Source organism: Malania oleifera, chromosome 6 (assembly GCF_029873635.1).
Source record: "Malania oleifera isolate guangnan ecotype guangnan chromosome 6, ASM2987363v1, whole genome shotgun sequence".
Taxonomy (NCBI): Eukaryota; Viridiplantae; Streptophyta; class Magnoliopsida; order Santalales; family Ximeniaceae; genus Malania; species Malania oleifera.
The window spans coordinates 10,314,514-10,338,163 of record NC_080422.1 but is presented as its reverse complement, the minus strand read 5'-3'; the positions used below and the strand labels follow the sequence as shown (position 1 = coordinate 10,338,163).

At 36.6% G+C, this 23,650-nt stretch overlaps 1 protein-coding gene across 4 annotated transcripts in view; it reads left to right on the top strand.

The window, feature by feature from the left end:
• LOC131157425 (protein SGT1 homolog B-like) overlaps nt 1-23,100 on the top strand; it is a 34,666-nt gene extending 11,566 nt beyond the window's left edge. The window contains exons 2-10 of one of the 4 annotated variants that reach the window (XM_058111564.1): nt 236-305; nt 12,137-12,261; nt 13,944-14,034; nt 20,139-20,235; nt 20,416-20,481; nt 21,031-21,169; nt 21,365-21,447; nt 21,618-21,722; nt 22,625-23,100. In XM_058111564.1, coding sequence (XP_057967547.1) covers nt 236-305; nt 12,137-12,261; nt 13,944-14,034; nt 20,139-20,235; nt 20,416-20,481; nt 21,031-21,169; nt 21,365-21,447; nt 21,618-21,722; nt 22,625-22,732 — 884 coding nt within the window. In that variant the 3' untranslated portion in view covers nt 22,733-23,100. Of the gene's footprint in view, nt 1-45; nt 104-235; nt 306-12,136; nt 12,262-13,903; nt 14,035-20,138; nt 20,236-20,415; nt 20,482-21,030; nt 21,170-21,364; nt 21,448-21,617; nt 22,016-22,624 lie in introns of those variants that run through there. The other 3 variants (XM_058111565.1, XM_058111563.1, XM_058111566.1) reach the window with 3 other exon arrangements.
• Nucleotides 23,101-23,650: the final 550 nt, after the last annotated feature.

Genomic DNA, 23,650 nt, shown 5'->3' with positions numbered 1-23,650 from the left:
ATTTGTGAAGAATTGTACTAAACTTGAAATAATGCATTTTTTCAGTTCCAAATTCAAAGCTTCCCAAAAGCAGTGGTAATTTATTTTCTTTCCCATATCCAAGGTATATAGTGCATATGTGTGCCACTGTCTCCATAAATTTAATGACTTATTTTAATTGTTATCTTTACCATGATTATAATACTTTTTTAACTTGTGAACATCAACATTTAATTTGTGTACATATTATGAATAGAGGCTGTTGTGGATGCAAACAAAGCAATTGAGTTGGATCCTTCACTGGCCAAGGCATACCTGCGGAAAGGGTGCGTACGCTCTCCTCTAGTTCTGCAGCCTTTATCTTTATAATTATAATTTGATGCCTCCAATATTGTGTGTTTTTAGTCCTGTTTATCCTGTTGTGATCACTTAGAGTTTAGTGATTTGGCAGTTGTGCAATTTAATATTTCAATACTTATACTTCTCCTCAACTTGTTTTCTTTATTCTCCTCCCTTGTATTTGTGACTTGTTAATAGCGTGATTGGATTGCATTTGATGATGTAGTTCTTCAGGTTGATGCTTATATAGGTTACTTAAGCTATGGGTGCTGTCAATTGTTCAATTGCTTTGCAGAAACATGGACCTTGCTCATGTTTATTTTGTTTAAAATAAATAGTTATTCATTAGAAAGTGTCCTTTTGAGTTCTGTATTGATTGTTGTCTGCTGATTCTCTTTTTCAGTTGAGAACATTTTAGTCTACGGAAGTTCATGTTCACTTTCTTTCTTCAGTGAAGACACATACTAACTAATTCAGGCTCTATGTTTGTGTGTGCAAGTGCAGTATAAGCTTGTCAATTTTTGTTTAAAGTTGTATTATACACTTTTTATTGAATAAATGCTGAATATAAAGACTTATGCTAGGTACTTTATGCCTTCTCTTGTTATTCTTAAAATTGAAGTTTGTTTTCAGAAAGGATTTTTGGTTGCTTTTTATTGTTGTGTAAAAGGTGGGTCTTTGATTTAGTGATTCACTTTGTGGGCAGTCCTAGGTACTGTGGCTTCCTATGTTTGCAAACTGTGCTCTACCTTTCTCGCCAGGTTTTCTGTTTTTCAATCTCCATACATAAGGTCTGGATGGTATCGTTTGGGCCTTTAAAGATGTAGAATTCTGAAGTTGATTTATTTTAATTTTTCATTAATTTTGAGAACCGAATATTTCTTTTAATTCTGGAAGGAAGTGTCCTGATGATGGAGATACCAAGATAGTAGTAGCCTGGTGTGGAGAGGGCCTTAGGAAGCTATATTTATCTTTCAAGAAATTTAGGAGATTTTATTTTGTTTATTTTTAGATAATTTTAGAAAAGTATATTTCTTTAAACCAAAGTTGGCTTTCAAAATTGGAGAAATTGTATATTCGTTTTTAGGGTTTTGCCTGTGAGTTCCTTTGGTGCATTCTGCACTAATTGATATCAGAGCACATGTAAATAGTCTGTGTTGAACAGCCACTGACCGTTGTAGTCACCGCTTTGACCTTGCTCAGAGCCTTGCACGTTGCCAATGACTTCAGTGAAGATTCATCACATCAAAAGAAAAAAGCCTCTCCGTTTTCCTCCTGCAGTCTCAGTCGTTTGACCTTGTTGTCAACCAAGCCTACTGTCCTTGAAGATTCTGCCTGTTACAATTGCAGACATGAGCATCTGAATTCCTGAGTCATAGCTGGGCCCTGGGGGCTATTTCTAGTAGTATCTGTTGTAATTTCTCTAGCTAGTTAGCCTTGTGGCACATCTCTTTTGATTGGAGTCATCCAGGTCTGCTATTGCCACTCAGTCTCTGGTTGGAAGATATCTTGCTGGGTTTGTGGGAGACTTACTAAACAGGAGAAGAGGCATTTCCTTTATTATTGAAGCTCTAATAGCTGAACCGAATTAATTGAACATGAGTGGCCTCATGAACTGAACTGATGAGTTCAATTGAACTGGAATGATCTCAACTATCAGGCTAAAAGTAGTAGTTAAATTTTTTTTTTACAAAAACCCAGGAGTTATGGTGATTGAAGATTAGTTTGATCAAGTTGAAAGGGATGCTATTAATTTGAAATATTGGAGAGACCACACCTATCCTTGTAGAAAAGACTAGTGTGACCAACAACAATATAACAAAGAAATCACAAACTTTGTGGGGTGTTGCAGATCTTCATAGGGATGTCACTGTTCTCACCAGCAAATTGACCGATGTAATGGCCTGACTAAATACATTGTAGAGAAGACCAGACTTGTGGCTTTTATTCTGTGTGCACTGGTAGAACTGAAGAGGCAACACTTGCTGGAGTGTTATGAATTGGCAAGAAGGGTCATTCTTACGGTTCAGTGCTTCAAAAAGAAGCGTTTGGATGTGGTAGAGAAAGTAACATGAGCAGGAAGAGATGGACATATATGCAAGTAGCTGGAGCCTGCTAGTAGTGAGGAGGTATCTTATAGTGAGCAGCCACTTATGGCGCAAGTCTGCATGGTTCTCAGCCAAGTTTTGAGGAAGCCTGTTCTGAGACTGTACCCTAAGCTGAGTGAACTCTTCTGCAGTACAGATCTGCAGAGTTCTAAAGCCGAGCTCGACATCATCTCCTAAGCTGAATGAATTCCTCCATCATGCTGTGACAACTGCCACTGATGAGTTCAGTAGCCTGTACATGCTTTTGTGAACACTGAAGCCTAAATTAATATAATATTTTATCATGTTGTTCGCCAGCTAGGTTTGCGACCCTTTAGGATTACATGACGCATATATCTGGTTATTGGACAGGATTGGGTATATGATTTCTTCTTGTGCAGATGTGGATTGGTGCTTGGGGGGATCTCTTTAGGCAGGCCATGACAGTCTAATGATCTTTGCTAGGTGGGAAAATGCCATGAGCATCAAGGTTGGTTCGTTTAGCTGGGATCTGTGTTCCAGTCTTTGTCACAGATGCCAAGGTCCATTTTGGGATATTGAGTTGCATCGTCTCCATTGACCAAGCTCTCCTATTAATTAATGTTTGATGACAAACTTCTGTGTGGCAATAGAGAATGATGGAGGTAGTTGCAGCCTGACTTGGAGAGGGTGTTTAGTTTGGAAGTTGTTCAAGAAATTTAGAATATTTAATTTTTATTTATTTTATTTTCAATTATTTATTTTAGGAAAGTGTATTTCTTTTAATTTTTGAATGTAGATTGTGTGTGCCTGCGTGTACTTTTGTAATCATCTTGGAAATTGGTTTTGGGAATTTGGAGAAATTGAGTATTTGATTTCTAAGTTATTATTACTCACTAGTTCCAGTAGGTTATTTTGTACCACCCCCTCCGCTGTGAGGCAGTGGCGATCACCACGAAGCTCCATCTTCTGCAATAATTTAATTGTGATGATCTCCCCCTATTCTTGAAATGACCCTGACGATCTGTAGTTTTAAAAAACTATGGATAATCTGTAGTTATTTTGTGTGTTTTTTTTTGGAAATTAATCTTTATTTTTTGTTTGTGATTTGATTCACCTGCAAAATTGTGATGCAAATTTGTAGTGATTTGTCATTTTTAGCGAATTTTTATTTTCTTCATTTTTTGGGTGATATGTAATGTTATATATTTTTCTTAAAAACTTAAGGTTCTCATGTATTTTTATCAAAATATTGGATTCTTACCAATAGAGAAACAATGGGCAATACAGGAGAATAAATCTTCCTAAAAAAACACAAAAAGCTGAAAGAGAGTAACAAAAAAAATAAATATGGAACAGGAAACCAATCATGCCAAACATCCTCAAAACACATTCCTTTGAAACTACCTGTGGCAAATGCCAATGATGAAGCCACATACTGAATCTTATCCTGAACCAAGACCAAGAAGTCTTCTTCTTCTTGAGGATATGAGTGTTTCTTTTTTCCTCCATATGAACACCCCATAACACAGCATACAACCGTCATCTCCAAAGGGCTTATCTATCTTTGCTCCTTCTGATCCTTGAAAAAGAAATGGCCAGCATATCCTCCCCTGACCCCAAATTCAACTTTCTCCAATAAAACCAAAAGTCTGTTTCAAGTCCTCCAGGAAAAAGAATGTTGACTGGTGTGACTCATGAAGCTGAATCAGTTTTATTTGTTGCTATTCTTTAGGAGCTGAATAAGTTTTATTTGTTGTTATTCTTTAGGATTATAACCATTTCTTTATGCTGATTTTTAGGCTCGTAGCTGTTATGCTCAACATGTAGCAAATTTTTCTGCAATTCAGTTTTAGCAGATTTTTCTACAATTCAGTTGTCAATATGCTGTATAAATAGATAGTTTGTTGCTCAATAATAATCAGTCTTCTGGAGTCTCTAAATTAATTTCTCTCATTATCCTTGAGTCTCATTATCCTTAAGTCTCTAAATAATCATTAGTGCTTATGCTCCTCAAGTTGGCTTAGCAGAAAATCTTAAGAGACAATTTTGGGAAGATATGGATAGTATTATACAAGGCATACCAGGTACTGAGAAAATATTTATAGGAGGAGATCTGAATGGACACATTGGAAGAGATAATAAAAATTATGAAAGGATACATAGAGGATATGGATATGGAGACAAAAATGAGTCTGGGGAGATGATCTTAGACTTTGCTATGTCATATGATTTTAGTATAATGAATACTTGCTTTAAGAAGAGAGAAGAACACTTAATAACCTTTAAAAGTGGAAAAAATAGAAGTCAAATAGATTTTTTTTTAACTAGGAGGGTAGATCGTGTATCATGCAAGGATTGTAAAGTTATTCCAGGTGAAAGTCTAACCACACAACATAGAGTCTTAGTGTTAGATATATGCATTAAAAAATGGAAGAAAAAGGATAAAATAAACCAGTGTAGGAGAACTAGATGGTGGAACCTAAAAGTAGAAAATATAATAAAATTTAAAGAAAAAATGATCAAAGATGGGGATTGGATCTTAGAGGATGGGATAGATTCAAATACTCTTTGGAATAGATTAGCTAGCTCTATTAAAAAGATAGCAAAAGATATTTTAGGCGAATCAAGGGGAAGATTCTCAAATAGCAAAGAAAGTTGGTGGTGGGATAAAGATGTACAAAAAATCATAAAGACAAAAAGAATTTGGTATAAAATGTGGCAAAAATGTTAAAACAGCGATAACTTTGAAAAATATAAGGAGGCAAGAAAAGATGCAAAAAGGGCCGTTAGTGAAGCTAAATATAGATCATTTAATAGTTTGTATGATAGATTAGGTACAAAAGAAGGGGAAAGAGATATATTTAAACTTGCTAAAGCTAGAGAAAGGAAGAACAAGGACTTAGGAAATGTAAAATGTATAAAAAGTGAGGATGATATTGTCTTGGTTAAGGACGAAGATATTAAAGAAAGATGGCGAAGTTACTTTAGTAAGTTGTTTAACGAAAACCAAATAGAAGGCTTAAATTTAGAATTGTCAAATGAGGAAAAGACTAAAAATATAAGATATATTCGAAAAATTAGAGTTAATGAAGTTAAATTTGCACTAAAAAAGATGAAAAATGGGAAAGCTATGGGACTAGATAACATCCCCATTGAAGTTTGGAAATGCTTGGGTGATAACGGAATTATATGGTTAACTAATTTATTTAATGCAATTGTAAAACTAAGAAAATGCTAGATAAATGGAGGAAAAGCACTTTAATAACTATATACAAAAATAAAGGAGATATTCAAAATTGTAATAACTATCATGGAATTAAACTTATGAGTCATACGATGAAACTATGGGAAAGAGTAGTTGAACAAAGATTAAGGTTAGAAACGAAGATCTCAGAAAATCAATTTGGTTTTATGCCTGGGAGATCTACCACAGAAGCTATTTATCTTTTAAGAAGATTAATGGAAAAATTTAGGGAAAAGAAGAGGGACTTGCATATGATATTTATTGACCTTGAGAAAGCATATGATAGGATACCTAGGGAAGTTCTATGGTGGGTTTTAGAAAAAAAGGGTGTATGTTGTAGGTATACCGATGTCATTAAGGATATGTACGATGGAGTAATGACTAGTGTAAAGACTATAGATGGAGAAACTAGAGAATTTCCAATTACCATAGGTATACATCAAGGATTTGCTTTGAGTCCTTATCTTTTTGCTTTAGTGATGGACCAATTGACTAAGAGTATTCAAAAGGAGGTTCCATGGTGTATGTTGTTTGCAGATGATATTGTATTAATTGACGAAACTAGGGATGGAGTAGAGGCTGAGTTAGAATTATGGAGAGAAGCTTTGGAATCTAGAGGCTTTAAGATAAGTAGAAATAAAACAGAATATATGAAATGTAATTTTAGTAATGATAGGAGGAATATTGGAGACAAAGTTAAACTTGATGATGAAGAAATAAATAGCACTTGTAGATTTCGATACCTTGGATCTATTATGCAAGCTGAAGGAGAAATTGAAGATGATGTAATGCATAGAGTTAAAGCAGGTTGGGTAAAATGGAGAAGTTCTTCAAGTGTACTATGTGATCGTAGAATACCCTTCAAATTGAAAGGGAAGTTTTATAGGACAGCTATAAGACCAGCTATGCTATATGGATCAGAATGTTGGGCGACGAAGAAACATAATATCCAAAAAGTAAAAGTTGCTGAAATGAGGATGCTTAGATGGATGAGTGGTATAACATTGAAAGATAAATTAAGGAATGAACATATTCATGGTAAGTTAGGTGTAGCTCCTATAGAAGATAAGATAAGGGAAGGACGACTCAGATGGTATGGACACTTGCAACGTAGGCCTTATAGTGCACCTGTGAGGAAAAATGACTTAGTTACTATGGGGGGCAGTAGAAGGGGTAGGGGTATACCTAAAATAACTTGGGAGGAGATAGTGAGTAAAAATTTAATATCTTTGAATCTATCAAAAGAAATGGTCTATGATCGCATAAATTAGCGGAAAAGGATTCATATAGCCGACCTCACTTAGTGGGACTAAGGCTCGGTTTTGTTGTTGTTGTTGTTGTTTATCCTTAAGTCTTTGTTTTTCTAAAATATCCAACAAATTGGTATCAGAGCTGTAGTCTTGAGGGACCTGTGAGATTGAGAGAGCTCAAACACAACATCTTATTTAGAATGAATTTAGAAAATTCATTTGCTACAATTGCACCTCCAGTATTTGATGGAACAAATTATCAGATGTGGGTTGTTAGAATGGAACCCTATCTTGATGCTAATGATCTATAGGAAGCTGCTAAACGAGTGTATGAAGTTCCAGCCCTACCAAACAATCCAACTCTTGCTCAAATCAAAAATCAAAAGGAGATGAAGCAAAGAAAATCCAAAAGCAAGGGCAACCTTGTTTGCTGCAGTCTCATCCACCATTTTTACTAGAATAATGACACTGAAAATAACTAAGGAAATTTGGGATTTTTTGAAGCAAGAATACGAAGGAAATGAAAGGGTCAAAGGGATGCAAGTACTGAATTTGATCCGAGAATTTGAGATGCAAAAGATGAAAGAATCAGAAACAGTCAAGGAATATTCGGACAGACTTCTTGGCATTGTCAACAAGGTAAGACTCCTTGGTTCTGATTTTTCTGATTCTAGAATTGTTCAAAAGGTCCTAGTCACAATTCCTTGAGGCTACAATTTCATCTTTGGAAAACTCAAAAGATTTGTCAAGCATTACCTTGGCAGAATTGTTAAATGCACTGCAGGCACAAGAACAAGGGAGGCTTATGAGGCAAGGAGGATCTGTGGAGGGTGCTTTTCAAGCCAAATCACAGAACAAAAATGGTGGCAAGAACAACAATGGTAACAAGAACAAAAAAAAAAACATAACAAAAACAAGAAGCCTAGAGGTAATGCAAGCAACAACAAAAATAGCCAATGCAGCAACACTCAAGTCTTTCCACCTTGCTTCTACTGCAAAAAAACCAATCATCCACAAAATAAGTGTTGGTGGAGGTCAGATGTAAGGTGTCGCAAGTGTGGTCAGTTAGGGCACATGGAAAGGATATGCAAGACTCAGCAACAAGAAGGAGAAGCCAAGGCTGCTAAGGATCAACCTCAAGAGGAGCAGTTGTTTGTGGTATCATGTTTTGCCCCCAACAGCTCCATAGAAAGTTGGCTTATAAATAGTGGTTGTACAGACCACATGACTTATGATTGAGAGCTGTTAAGAGAGCTTGACAAGACTGCTATTTCTAAAGTCAGAATTGGATATGGAGCACACATTGCAGTAAAAGGTAAAGGAATAGTAGTGATTGAAGGCCACACAGGTCTAAAATTAATTTCTGATGTTTTATATGTTCCTGTAATTAATCAAAATCTTTTGAGTGTTACTCAGTTGTTGGAGAAAGGCTATAAGGTGCTGTTTGAAGACAAAAACTGTGTGATTAAAGATACAAAAGGCATAGATGTGTTCAAAGTTTAAATGAAAGGCAAAAGCTTTGCCTTGGATTTGATGAAAGAAGAGCAAACTGCTGTACACAAAGAAGATAGCAATACAGTGCTTTGGCACAAGAGATTGGGGCATTCCCATCATGCCGCTCTACTTTTCATGAAGAACAATCTGGTGAAAGGCTTGCCTAAATTAGAGGAGTCTTCTAAATGTGCTGCCTGTCTGTATCGGAAGCAAACTAGGCTTCCTTTTCAACAAAACAAGGCTTGGAGGGCTACACAGAGGCTGCAATTAATACACACAGATGTGGGAGGACCAATGAAAACACCATCATTGAATAGCAGTAAGTATTATATTGCTTTCATTGATGATTACTCTAGAATGTGCTGGATTTATTTTATGAAGCTTAAATTTGAGGTTGTTGACATCTTCGAGAAGTTTAAAGCTTGGGTTGAAACTCAAAGCGAATGCAAAATGCAGTTGATTAGGTCTGATAATGGTATTGAATATACCGCTGAAAAATTTAACAAGTTTTGTGAAGAAGCAGACATCAAACATCAGCTGACAGCACCTTACACTCCTCAATAGAATGGTGTTGTGGAGAGGAAAAACCGAACAATTATGGAGATGACAAGGTGCTTGCTTCATGACAAAGGGCCGCCAAAGAAAGTTTGGGCCGAGGCTGTAAATACAACAGTTTTTCTGCTAAATAGATTGCAAACAAAAGCTTTGCTGAAAAAGACTCCATTTGAAGCATGGTATGACTATAAACCAAAGTTGCTTAATCTGAAGACATTTGGTTGCCTATGTTTCTCTTACATCTCTCAAGTTAAGAGAGACAAATTGGACAAAAAAGCAGAATCTGGGATCTTTGTAGGCTATAGCTCAATTTCAAAGGCCTACAGGATCTACATACCACAAAGCAACAAAGTAATTGTCAGCAGGGATGTTCAATTCCTTAAGTTAGATAACTGGAGTTGGGAGAACGACAAGAAGCTTGAGGTTCAGGAGGAGAATGATGATATGGATGATGAACCTGTTAGAGGAACCAGATCACTCTCTGACATTTATCAGAGGTGTAATGTTGCTATAATGAAGTTTGCAGGGCATGAAGAAGCTGCATCTAATTAGAAGTGGACAGTTGCAATGAAGGAGGAGCTAAAGATGATTGAAAAGAACTAGACATGGGAGTTGGTAGATAGACCTAAACACAAGAAAGCTGTAGGAGTCAAGTGGGTTTATAGGACCATGCTCAATCATGATGGTTCTGTAAACAAGTACAAGGCAAGCTCAATCATGATGGTTCTGTAGACAAGTACAAGGCAAGACTTGTTGTCAAGGGATATGCCCAGATGTTTGGGGTAGATTTTTTTGAAACTTTTGCCCCAGGATGGATACTATAAGGATGTTGCTGGCTCTTGTTGCACAAAAAGGCTTTGTTATACACCAAATAGATGTCAAGTTAGCCTTTTTGAATGGATACTTGGAGGAAGAAATTTTTGTGGAGCAGCCTGGAGGGTTTGTTTTTCAAGGACATGAGGAGAAGGTATATTGACTAAAAAAAGCCCTGTATGGTTTAAAACAGGCACCAAGGTCCTGGTATAGCAGAATTGATGCACACTTAGTGAACTTAGGCTTTGAAAAAAAGTCTTGAGTGAATCTACTTTATATATCAAGAAGACCGATGATGAAGTACTTGTGGTATTTCTGTATGTTGATGATCTACTCGTTACAGGAAGTAGCAAGGAGTTGATTGACAAGTTTAAAGAAGAAATGAAAGATGTCTTTGAAATGACAGACCTTGGAAGGATGACATTCTTCCTTGGTATGCAGGTACATCAAAAGAAAAATGAAATATTTCTATGCCAGCATAAATATGCAAAGGAAGTCCTCAAGAAATTCCACATGGAAGAGTGCAAACCAACTGCAACTCCAATGAAACAAAAAGAGAAGTTTTGCAAAGAAGATGGAGCTGCAAAGGTGGATGAAAGGCTGCATAGGAGCCTAATAGGCTGCCTAATGTATTTAACTGCAACTAGGCCAGATATCATGCATGTAGTAAGTTTGCTATCAAGGTATATGCACTGTGCTAGTGAAATTCATTTTCAAGTAAAAAAAACAATTCTTAGATATGTTAAGGGCACAATTGATTATGGAATAAGATTCAGTCAAGTTAAAAACTTCAGTCTCCATGTTTATTCTGAGTGATTGGGCTGGATGATGATGATATGAGAAGCACCTCAGGTTACTGTTTTAGCTTTGGTTCTGGAATTTTTTCATGGTGTTCTAAGAAGCAAGAAGTCATAGCACAATCCACAGCTGAAGCAGAATATGTAGCTGCTGTTGCTGCTGCTTTGAATCAAGCCCTTTGGATCAGGAAACTTATGACAGATTTGCATATGGAACAACAAGAAGGCACACAATTATTTGTGGACAACCAAGCTGCAGTTTCAATTGCTAATAATCCAGTGTTCCATGGCAAAACAAAACACTTCAAAATAAAATTTTATCTTCTAAGAGAGGTACAAAGGGAAGGAGAAGTGCAGTTGATCTACTGCAAAACAGAAAATCAAAGTGTTGGCATCCTAACAAAGGCACTTCCGAAGATTAGATGTGAATTATTGAGGCAGAAGCTTGGTGTATGCAGCTCCAGAGTCAAGGAGTGTTGACTGGTGTGACTCATGAAGCTGAATCAGTTTTATTTGTTGCTATTCTTTAGGAGCTGAATAAGGTTTATTTGTTGCTATTCTTTAGGATTATAACCATTTCTTCTTGCTGACTTTTAAGCTCTTAGCTGTTATGCTCAATATGTAGCAGATTTTTCTGCAATTCAGTTTTAGCAGATTTTTCTAGGATTCAGTTATCAATATGCTGTATAAATAGATAGTTTGTTGCTCAATGAAAATCAGTCTTCTGCAGTCTCTAAATTAGTTTCTCTCATTATCCTTAGTCTTTGTTTTTCTAAAATATCCAACAAAGAACCATGCAAAAACAAATGAGAGTGGATTCAGTGCTATCAAGACAAAGAACACAAATATCTGTGGATAAAGGTTTAGAAGGCCTGTTAGTGTTAAATCTGTTAAGAACAACCGGCTAAATGAAGGCCTTAATTTTGGAGTTATCATTAAAAATACATATTCAAATGTTTGCCAAACAACTTTTGCAGTTCAGTTAAGCTTTGAATCTGGTTGACTAATTCATAGCACATCCAGTCACTAATTCAGAACTTGATTTAGAGTTTAGAACCTAACACTATTTGTCAAAAAATCTGTTAATACCAATCTCATATTTTTTAGAGTTTAGAATCTAACACTTAATTTGCTTCTTCCTCCTAACATTCCTATGTGTATACTTGTTGTAGGCTACTATGTAATTAGCACTTAGCCACTGGAAAATTTATGTTTTTTTGAATTTTTGTGGAAAATGGTTTGTTTTGGTGCATATTGATAAGTCTTAATAATAAAACCCCTTTTCTTAGCTTATTGAAATACAGTTCAACTTTCATTTTCATGTGACTTGATCTTTTTGTGGATTTTTTCACATTATTTTCTCCACAATTGAAGGGGAATATTGGCACAAACAGTAGACTTGCCATGTGACCTGGAGGTTTCTGTTTCAGGCATGCAAACAGCCTCCTGCAAAATGCAAGGTTGGCTGCATACTATAGACCCATCGTGGCTTCCCTGGACCCCACATTCATGGGAGCATTGTGCATCAGGCTGCCCTTATTTTCTCCCCAATTCTTTTGGCATTTTAGTTTTTGAGTTCTACACTTGTTTTTGCAGCACTGCATGTTTTAAGCTTGAAGAATATCAAACTGCGAAGACAGCCCTTGAAACAGGTGCTGCTTTGGCTGGAGATGATTCCAGATTTACCAAGCTGATCAAAGAATGTAATGATCATCTTGCAGGTACTGATTATCCTCTGGAGTATCCAAGAAAGTAATTTGCGGTCTGTCTGTCTTATCAAGTAAATCAGATAAATTTCATGCTGTAATATGTTGACACAACGCGGAACAATTTCATGCAGTAATTTGTTGACACAATGTAGATTAATGTTTTGTCTATATTTTAAATTTTCTGTGATTTCACTGTGTTTTTTACTCAATCCCCCAATATATTGAGGGATATTGGTTGGGTATCTTCCTAATTATAAATTTGGTGTAACATTTAAATATGGTCTTGGCATCTGATGTTCAGATCATGTGATAAAGTAACAGGCTAATTCTAAACTGATGCACTTAAATTACTACCCATATTTTTGTCGTCATAACTGCACTTAAATTTATTAACCCTTGGGAGTTCGGAACTCAAACCTTAAATTTGGATAGAATGTAACACAAAATTATACTGAATTTCTTCCAATCCACACAAATCCAAATCTGAAAGCTTGAAATTCATGCTCCCAAACGCAGCATAAGGTAATATTTAGTTCATAGAATATAGTGACTTGTGAGAGTGTAATGAAAATTGTGTAGATATTTAGCAATTTAGAAAGAAGTCACACTTGTAAAAGTTTATACTGTTCAACATGGAATAGGAATGAAATAGACATTCCCATGGTGAAATTTGGGAATAATTATTCATAAAATTTTTGGCATTGTTCTTTGCTTTATGAAACTAACAATTTCTTTTTGTGTCAACTATTAATTACTTCAATTGTACCTCTTTATTCCTGGGAATAATGATTTCACGAACCAAAATGTAAGCTAAGTGATTTAGTTGTGGTCTTTTAAAAATTAAAATATGATCATTAAGAAGTACTTACGCAAGAATCAAAATGAAGGAATGGAACAGTGCGCACAACTTCTGATGTCCTATGTGGTTCTCTGCATAGGTTAATGAGGAAACAAACTTTCAGCCAAACACTCATTTGGTTCCGTGCATTGGTTAATGAGGAAACGAACTTTCAGCCAAACACTCATTTATTTATTTATTTTTGGGAATTTCTATTCATTTAGATTTTAATCTTTTTTGGGGGAATTTTGAAGAAATAGAACAGTTTGCACAACCTGTGATGTCCGATGTAGTTCTCATGTTTTTTTTTTTTTGGGGGAGGGGGGGGGGGGAGATTTCATTTATTTTATTTGAATTTTTTTGGGGAATTTTTGAAATTAAATTTGGATGAAAAATTAAAATCATGGGAAATAGAACAGTTTGCACTACTTCTGAAGGAAACAAACTGTCAGGCAAGTTTTTTTTTTTTTAACTTCTATTTATTTATATTTTTAATTTAGTTTTTTTGGGATCTTTGAAATTAAATTTGGATGAAAACTTGAAATCATGTGTTGCTTGCAATTTGTGCAGTTTTTTCATGCAAATTGGTGCTGCTTGTATCCCAATTTTTTTTTCTGGGTGATATTTTTTTGGACCTTTGTTATATATAAAATATGTTCCTGAGGCTTTAAATAGTCCATTCTACAGTTGGTTTTGTTACTTTTTTTACTCTTAATTTGCATTGTAGCATTTTATGGTCTATGCATTTGATAGATTTTGGTTGCTTCTTCAAAGAAAACTGGTCATCTAGCTAAGCCCATAACCTTTAATCCTCAGCACAATCTTGAACCTGCTTCTTTCTTGCACCAATTGTCAGAGAGAACTTCTGGAACTCACGAAGAAGCTGGAAAAAGAAATAGCACATCCCATGAAATAGAAGCAATGGCACCGGTCAAACCAAAATACAGGTATCTGCAAGCTGGATTGCTTATATGTTTTCGAGAATTTCTATAGTTCATAAACAAAAATACGCCTTTTATGTTCCCCATTTATGAAAGAACTAGCTCTTGAAGTTTCTTTTATTTATTTATTTATTTTGGGGGTTTGTGTTGTTTGGGGGGGGGGGGTACTTGTTAGCAGAATACAAAAATTCTATTCAACTCTACGTACATTAACATTGTGTACATCCCAATCTTATAATACAATCACCTAATCTAATAAGGAAATAATCCCTATAGAATAATATATAATCTCCTACATTTACACACTTTCCTAATTTACCCATTATACACAAAGATGCTCGGGATTTTAACACTCCCCCTCAAGTTGGATCATAGATATTAATCATCTCCAACTTGTTAATGAGATCATCAAAGTTCTGCAGTGCCAACCGTTTCGTAAAAATATCTGCAGTTTATTCCTTGGTAGGTACATAGGTTATACAGATAGTTCCTTCTTCAACTTTCTCTTTGATAAAATGTCGGTCTACTTCTACATGTTTAGTCCTATCATATTGAACTGGATTGAGAGGGATACTGATGGCTGCTTTGTTGTCACAATAGAATTTGAGAGAAAATTTCACCCGGACCCGTAGTTCATCCAAGAGTTTTCGTAACCATAGTCCTTCACATAATCCTTGAGCAACTGCTCTGAATTTAGCTTCGGCACTACTACGAGCTACTACATTCTGTTTTTTGCTTCTCCAAGTTACCAGATTTCCCCAGACAAATGTGCAATAACGGGTAGTGGACCTTCTATCTTCCACTGATCCTGCCCAATCTGCATCTGTAAAGATCTCTACTTCCTTGCTTTCACATTTCTTGAAGAAGAGTCATTTTCTCGGGGAGCCTTTGAGATATCGAAGGATCTTATATACAACATCTAAATGAGCTTCTTTTGGTGAATGCATGTGTTGACTTACCACACTAACTGCAAATGCAATATCTGGTCTGATATGTGACAAGTAGATTAGCTTACCAACCAATCTCTGATACCTCTCATTTTCAACAAAAATTTCACAGTCTTCAACCCTCTTTACTGCTTCAATCGGGGTTTCACTAGGTTTGTATCCTAGCATGCCAGTTTCAATTAGGAGATCAGTGATATACTTTCACTGAGAGACACTAATACCCTTTTTCGTTCTAGCAACTTCCATGCCCAAGAAGTACCGCATTTGTCCTAAGTCTTTAACTTCAAATTCAGTAGCTAGAACTTTCTTCAATCTTTCCATCTCTACTGTATCATCCCCAGTTAAAATTATGTCATCAACATACACTATTAGAATGGTTTGCTTACCTCTTTCAGACTGTTGGAAGAATAGGGTGTGATCAGATTGCCCTTGTTGATATCCTTGGTTCTTTATTACTTTTGCAAATCTGTCGAACCATGCCCTGGGAGATTGCTCGAGTCCATACAAGGACTTCTTGAGTTTACATACTTTGTTTTCTTTACCTTTCTTGCTAAAGCCTAGTGGTATTGTCATGCAGAATTCTTCTTTTAACTCACCATTTAGAAATACATTCTTAATGTCAAGTTGTTGTAGTGGCCAATCTAAGTTGGCTGCCAAGGATAGGAGAATCCGAACTGTATTCAAGTTTGCCATCAGTGCAAATGTCTCTGTATAGTCAATGTCATAAGTCTATGTGAATCCTTTTGCAACGAGTCGGGCTTTATATCGTTCAACTGTCCCATCAGATTTATATTTCACTGTGAAAACCCATTTACAACCAACTGGCTTCTTTTCTCTCGGCAGATTCATTACATCCCAAGTCCCATTTTTCTCCAGAGCCCACATTTCCTCCATGACAGCCTCCCTCCATTTAGGTATTTCCAGAGCTTCCTGAATAGTCTTTGGAATTCTCATCCTGTTAAGGTTAGAGACAAAGGCATGATATCCTATAGACAAGCTGTTATAAGACATATATTTAGACCAGGGATATTGGGTACATGACCTGGTTTGTTTTCTGACTGCAATAGGTAAATTGATGTCATCAAGTACAGGATTATCAGAAGCAGGCTCATGAGACTCATGGTTGTTCAGGGCCATCACCGGTTCCAAATCGCTTGGTGCCTCAGGTATGAGATTCTCCCTGTTCTTTGTGTTTGGCTTTCTTGAGTAAACTAGTATGTCTGTGTTGTTTTGCTTCCCTGCATCTCCCCCTGAGGTTAAGTGCTCTTTTGTGTTTGACAGTTTAGGAAGTGACGCAACGGGAGACTCAGTGGATTTGTCAGGGAATGATGATGCAACGGGAGACTCAGTAGATGGCACCAAGTCAGTGGTAATAGGAGATTCGATAGACTCTGTGGTAAAGAAGTCAAAGAACCGATCTTCATTCCATTGCTCCCCTTGAAGAGAGGGTTTTGGGAAATAAGGAGTGGTTTCAAAGAATGTGACATCAAGGCTAACAAATATTTTCTTTGAGATAGGGTCATAGCATTTGTAGCCTTTCTGAGTAGGGGAGTAACCAATGAAGACACATTTAACGGCACGAGGATCCAATTTATCGCGATGGTGAGCATGAATATGAACAAAAGCCGTACAACCAAAGATTTTCAGTGGAATACTGGAGGGGAGTCGTGAGGTAGGAAAATGTTCTTGGAATTTCTAGAGAGGAGTGGCAAAGGAAAGGACTCGACTCGGCATTCGATTAATGAAATGTGTAGTTGTTAAGATGGCATCTCCCCAAAAATAGTTTCTCATGTTTGTAGTAAACATCAATGCTCGAGCTACTTCAAGTATATGTCTGTTTTTTCTTTCAGCAACCCTATTTTGTTGAGGTGTATCCACACAAGAGCTCTAATAAACAATCCCATTTTCTTGAAGATAAGTTCCCAGAACATCATTAAAATATTCCGTACCATTATGAGTACATAAAATTTGAATGTGAGTCTGGAATTGTGTTTGAATCATGGAATGAAAACCAACAAAAATGGAACGGACTTCGGTTTTATTTTTCAACAAGTAAACCCAACAAAAACGAGTATGGTTATCAATAAAAGTAACAAACCATTTTGTATGGGTGCGATTGAGGGATCTTGAGGGTCCTTACAAATCATTGTGAATCATAGTAAATGGACTGGATGGTTTGTATATGGATGTTGGGTAAGAAGCACGCCGATGTTTTGCAAGTTCACACACTTCACATTGAAACTCAAGAGACATTTTATTTGAACAGATAGACGGAAACAAACGCTTTAGATATTGAAAATTTGGGTGACCCATCCTAGAATGCCATAACAAAAGTTCATTATCTCTAAAAATAGATGCAGAATCACAAATTACAGTATTACATTGTTCACTCAAGCTTGCCTCCTCAAAGTAGTAGAGTCCCTCATACGCTTTAGCAGTGCCAATCGTCTTCCCCGATGATAGATCTTGAAAAACACAATGAGATGAAACAAATTTAGCAGAGCAATTGGAGTCTTTTGTTAATTGGCTAATGGATAACCAGTTGCAAGATAACTTGGGAACATGTAGGACATATTTTAAGGTTACAGAGTCAGATATGCGAATACTTCCTTTACCGGCAACTGGTGAGAGTGAACCATCTGCAATTTTGACTTTCAGGTTTCCACCATATGGCGAATAGGATGAAAACAATTGATAAGAACCAATCATATGATCAGATGCACCCGAGTCAATTATCCATGGTGATTTGTGGCATCATATAGTATTTAAGGCTGATAAATAATTACCTCGGTGAGCTAGAGAACCAGTGGAAGACTGACCCGATGTTTGAATGGAGGTAATCATTTTATATAGTTGATCCAACTGTTCAGGGTTGAATGCACTACTTGGACTGATATTATTGTTTTTTTCACCTTGTAATTTTCCAGTTGAACTGTCAGTGGTAGCCTGATACCCACGATTTTTTTGGTAATGTCTCGGTTTCCAATCTGTAGGCTTTCCATGAATTTCCCAGCAGGTTTCTTTTGAATGACCTGGCTTTTGACAGTGCTCACACCATAATTTGTCTCTTTGTGATTTTTTTCCGTATCCTCCCCGGCCTTTTGAAATCAGAGCCGAGACGTCCGACCCACCCGAATTTAGGGCTGGTATTTCAAACCCAACACGATCCGGCTGTGGCTTCAGCATCACGCGTCTTCAGCTTTCCTCCCTCCTTACTTTAGCGAACACCTCTCGGGTTGATGGCAGAGGTCTTCGGCCAAGAATTCGTCCCCACACATCATCCAGATCTCGGTTGAGGCCGGCCAAGAACTCGAAGACCCATTCGTTTTCGAGTCGTTTTTTGTATCGTACGTTGTCGCCGGAGCATTCCCATTCTTCTTCGATGCTCAGGTCAAGCTCCTGCCAGAGATGGGTCATCTCCATGAAATACTCAGTCACGCCTCGCTCGCCTTGCCTCATTTGCCACAACCGGGTCTTGATCTCAAAATCTGCGAGTAACTTTTGACATCGGAATACGTCTCATGAACTACATCCCAGACGTCCTTCGCCGTGGATAAGAACAAGTAGATTTTCCTGATTGAAGGTTGCATCGAGTTGACGAGCCAAGTGGTGACCATGGAGTTTTCGGACCTCCATTTTTGCAAGGCTACAACTTCGGTGGAGTCGGGTTTCCTCCGTTCGCCGGTAAGATAACCCAGTCTTCCTTTCCCTTAGATTACCAATTTTATGGATTGAGCCCACTCACGGAAATTTTTTCCATTTAATTTTTCCACTGCGAGTGAAAAAGTTGTGTTGTCTAGCCCATTCAAACCTCCAACGGATGTGATCTCCGAATCGCCATCGATATTTTCAGCAGGGGTCAACCCTCTACTGTTGTCGGTGCCGTTGGTGATAAAGCTGGCCATAGTTAGCTAAGGTTGAGAAACCCTATCTCTGATACCATGTTAGCAGAATACAAAAATTCTATTCAACTCTGTGTACATTAACATTGTGTACATCACAATCTTATAATACAATCACCTAATCTAATAAGGAAATAATCCCTACAGAATAATATATAATCTCCTACATTTACACTCTTTCCTAATTTACCCATTATACACAAAGATACTCGGGATTTTAACAACTTATAATCTCAGAAAAGAGGATTTTGTCACACCTTGAGAAGGATCAATTGTCACCACATTACCTTTTCACTATCCTCTCCACCAAGGACCACAGTGACCAAGTCTGGTTCTTGCATTCTTGAGCTAATGATTGGAACTAAAATTGCAAGTGACAGACTGAGATATTTGGATTGAGGTGGACTGCTCTGTAGGTTCTTGTTTTCATTGTGGATTTTTGACTAAGAGTGGGCCTTGAAATACAAAGGTCCTTTTGGATACAAATATAAGGCTTGGGGTGGTTGCTTATGATGTGGGTTTATTTGTAACATTATTTATCTCCCATAGAGTGAACAATTGTTGTGGGATCCTCAATTAAACTTGTGAAGCTAGGGGTAAATAATTGCAGCACTACACTCGTCAGTGCTCTTAACCACCAGAGGGTGCCACATGAAAGAAAATCTCTTGTCATGGTTTTACTTTATTCATAGATGTTTTGAAGTATAAACATATCATTTGATCCTCATTGTATTTTGTGCTTTGTTAAGGTATAAACATATCATTTGATAACACATTACCAATCCAAGTGGTCCAGCCTTATTTTGATCTTAAGCAGCAGCTGGAAAAGTTGAACAAATGCTGCCATGTTGTTGCCTCAACTATTATTTTTATGTAGTTACACATAATTTTATGATATTGCTAATATTTTTGAAGTCTAACAATGACCTGTTGTAATTGGTTGAGTTGTGGCTCATTTAGAAGGTGTGTCACTTGAAATCTGTAAGGGGAAGGTTTTGCATTGGCTCGTGACCCCTGATGGGAAAGGTTTTGCATATGGAGGGCTCATGATGCCTGATATGAAAGGGCCGAGGGTTGAAACTTTGTGGAGTTCTTGTTGACAGTACAGTGGAGATTTTTGCTAGGGCTTTGTAGAGTTCGTCTGTTTTTGTTTCAATTTGCTGCATGTGTGTAATAACCCTATTACATATTCACAACAGATATCATTGTGTTGGCTTCCTTTCCTTTCATCTATATTTGTTTTCCTAACATGGTTGGACAGGCATGAGTACTACCAGAAACCAGAGGAAGTTGTAGTAACTGTATTCGCAAAGGGAATTCCATCGAGAAATGTAGTCGTTGACTTCGGTGAACAAATAGTATGTTTGTTCCCTCGTCTAATAAAAATAACAGTGCTTTCATTTGCCATTTAAACACCTTTCTGCTTCAAGATCTCAGCTGGTTCTCCAATTCTTCTTGGGGGAAGCTTAGGGGATAAGTAATTGTAATATATTTTTTACTGAGGGGATAAGTAATTGTGATAAATTTTTATCTTGCAGCTAAGTGTAGCCATTAATGTCCTTGGTGAAAATGTTTATCATTTTCAGACTCGATTATTTGCAAAGGTACTGATGGACTGTCGTACTAAAGAATTGCTTTTTGAAAGGATTTTACTTTATATGAATGTAAATTTTTTCAAATATTACATGGTTAGTTCTGCACTGATTACATGGCTGCTCATGCAAAATTTATGGCTATCCTCATTATTCCGTTGTGCATTGATGTAGTACTTTGCTACTTAATGTTAATCTTTCCTTGATTTCTCTTTCTATGGAAAGACTTGCTCTAGAATGACTTCAGAAATTTTCTTGGCCATTTAGGCAAAAAAAATCTCATTTATAGAATTGCAGCATCCTATTAAATTTTGTCTAGTGTATTGGCTTCTTCCCCAGCCCACCTTTTTTTTTTTTTCCTTGTTTTGGAATCTGCTGATATATATCTGTGAGTTTCTTGTTAATCTGATCAAAATGTTTTGTACTTTCCTTAATTCCTCCCACAAAAATTGCCGAGTACTGGTGTTTTCCTTTACCATCAAAATTCCACTGCACATCACTGGGTTTTGATTTGGTTGCGCATTGATTTTGCTTTCTATGGTTGTTTTTGTGGAAGAGCAGATAATACCTGATAAGTGTAGGTATGAAGTATTATCAACCAAAGTTGAAATCCACCTTGTAAAAGCTGAAGCTTTTCATTGGACATCTCTGGAATTCAGCAAGAAACTTACTGCTCTGCAATTAGTAAATGTGTCATCAGGTTAGTCACTGTATATGTAGCCAGTCTGCATTTAAAACAAGAAATTACTATTGTTTCTTGAGTATCATGTTTCTCAGAATGGATACAATATCGCACTATCATCTGTCTGGTGTAAATAATCTCTCTATTATGCCCGGAAAGTTTTCTTGCATGCTGATTGCTGATCAACTTTCTTCTCTTTTTATGAGTTTGCAGTTGGATCCTGCAGGCCTACGTATCCATCTTCAAAAGCAAGAGCCAAAGATTGGGAAAAGTTGGAAGCTCTAGTGAAGAAAGAGGTCTTACAGCAACTCAGTGCCTATATGTTGGAAAGTTCATTCCTTTTATTTAGGCTCGCCACTAAGTGGAGAATTTACTAAAATAAATAAAAAATGGCTATGTATTCTTACTTTGAAGCTTGTCTTTGTTTTGGTCAAGTGATTTGACTTTATGCTGATTTGAATTTCAGGAAAAAGATGAAAAGCTAGATGGTGATGCAGCTGTCAACAAGCTGTTCCGAGACATTTATCAAAATGCAGATGATGACATGAGAAGAGCCATGAGCAAATTTTTTGTACGAGCCATCTTTTGTTTTGTTTTTAATGACATAAAAATCCCCCGAATGCATTCTCCTTTGCTTGTAGTGTTTGAAGGGCTTAAGTTTTTACTTACTAGTTTTAGTCATTTCATAGGCTATGTTGGATGCAGGGGTCCCAAGTACTGATTTTGAATCATTTGCATAGAAATCACACTACTGAAACAGAATAACCGTGCGATATTATTTCAGATTGGTTCGAAGACCTGAATAACAAGGAATGCCATTTGCATGTTTGATTTAGAATTGGAATGCATAAATTGTTTCAACCAGTTGAACAAATGATTCACATGCATCAAAAATAAAATAAAATAAAGCGAGATTGGCAGATGAAGAGAGGGAAAATGGCCACCTTGCCATCTATTAGTGTTGCAAAACTAAAATGAAAAACACAGATTGTTATCATTATTATATTTATTATTTGATTTATGTGATGTATTATTTTATTATGTGGATTTATTCTTATTATACTTTACTCACTTATTGTGAATTATTTTATGTTTATAATTTTCAATGCCCATATATAAATTAGATTTATTTAATTTTTAATATCTAATTCTTTTTTTTGTATAATTGATATTTAATGATCTAACGTATTCAATGTTATTTATGTTTTTGTTTTATTTTGCATTTAATTATTTAATATGTTTACACATGAAGCCTAGAAGTAGAAACATTTTTTTCTGAGATAAAAAAAGGATTCCCACTGGGATCTCAAATGACCAAACATGGGGATGATCGGCTCTTCTCCTCCTTTCTTTAGTGTTGGCGCTATAGTGAAAGTATTTTCAGTTAGATCACCAGTCACTGGATTTTTGTAAAATTGATCATATGTTATATTTTAAATGCAATGGATGTGCTGTGCTGTTATAATGAAACAGGTGGAGTCAAATGGGACGGTGCTGTCCACAAATTGGAAAGATGTGGGTTCAAAGAAAGTGGAGGGCAGCCCTCCTGACGGCATGGAGCTGAAGAAATGGGAGTACTAGCTTTAGTTATGATGGGCCAACCGAATTCTGTCGTGAACTCGTGTTATTATTATCATTGCTCCCTATTGGGTTGGAATGTTTATATTGTCGTCTTTTATCTTTTTACCTCTGAAAAAGCACTGTTGTCTTCTTTCATGGCGGAGGCAGCGTCTCTCCTTTTTCTTTCCAGCAGCTGGCTGTCCTCTTGCAGAGGGTTTGTCATATTTGTGCGTTGTTTTGTTAAATGCTGCAGTTTCAATATGTTATGCTGTAACTAAATGCCTGCGAAATCAACCAACACACACACAGCAGCTACGGAAGTACTCTATAAACATCTTGGTTGCTCTGGCAAACATCATCTTGGCAGCCTGAATGGCCTTGTTTTGCAAGCTACGAGTATATATGAGTTGCTTTTAGTTTTAGCTATGCAACTTGGGTCAAGTGTGAATGTCTAATTGTGGGGGACAAATGTTTGCCTAGCCATAATATTATTGAGGATCGTCATGTTTCCTCAAGGGGAAATTGGTTTTCCAATTAGGGGTGTTTATGGTCATTGTGTTGAATGAAAGGATTGGATGGGTTGCATACTTAAACCTGTAACTTCAAGGCATGTATTTAGGTTATACAGAAACTGGATCCTGGTTGGGGGTGGGGGTTTTGGGGGGATCTTTGAATTTTGAAAAACAAGAGTGGATCATTAAATAAGTTCTTTCTTGGACTTCATTTTTAATTTTAGAAAGCATGAAATTTTGCTTCTCTAATGAATGTCAAGAGCTAGGGTGACCAAATTTTTTTGTTTTTTGTTTTAATCATAACTCAGAACTAGGTATATGATTAAGCAAGACAACTAAGCGTATGATTGAGTGTTGTAAATGCTAAAAGTAGACTCTTCAAGCCATATGAGCCAGCAAAAGAAATCAAATACAAAAATATTCTTAG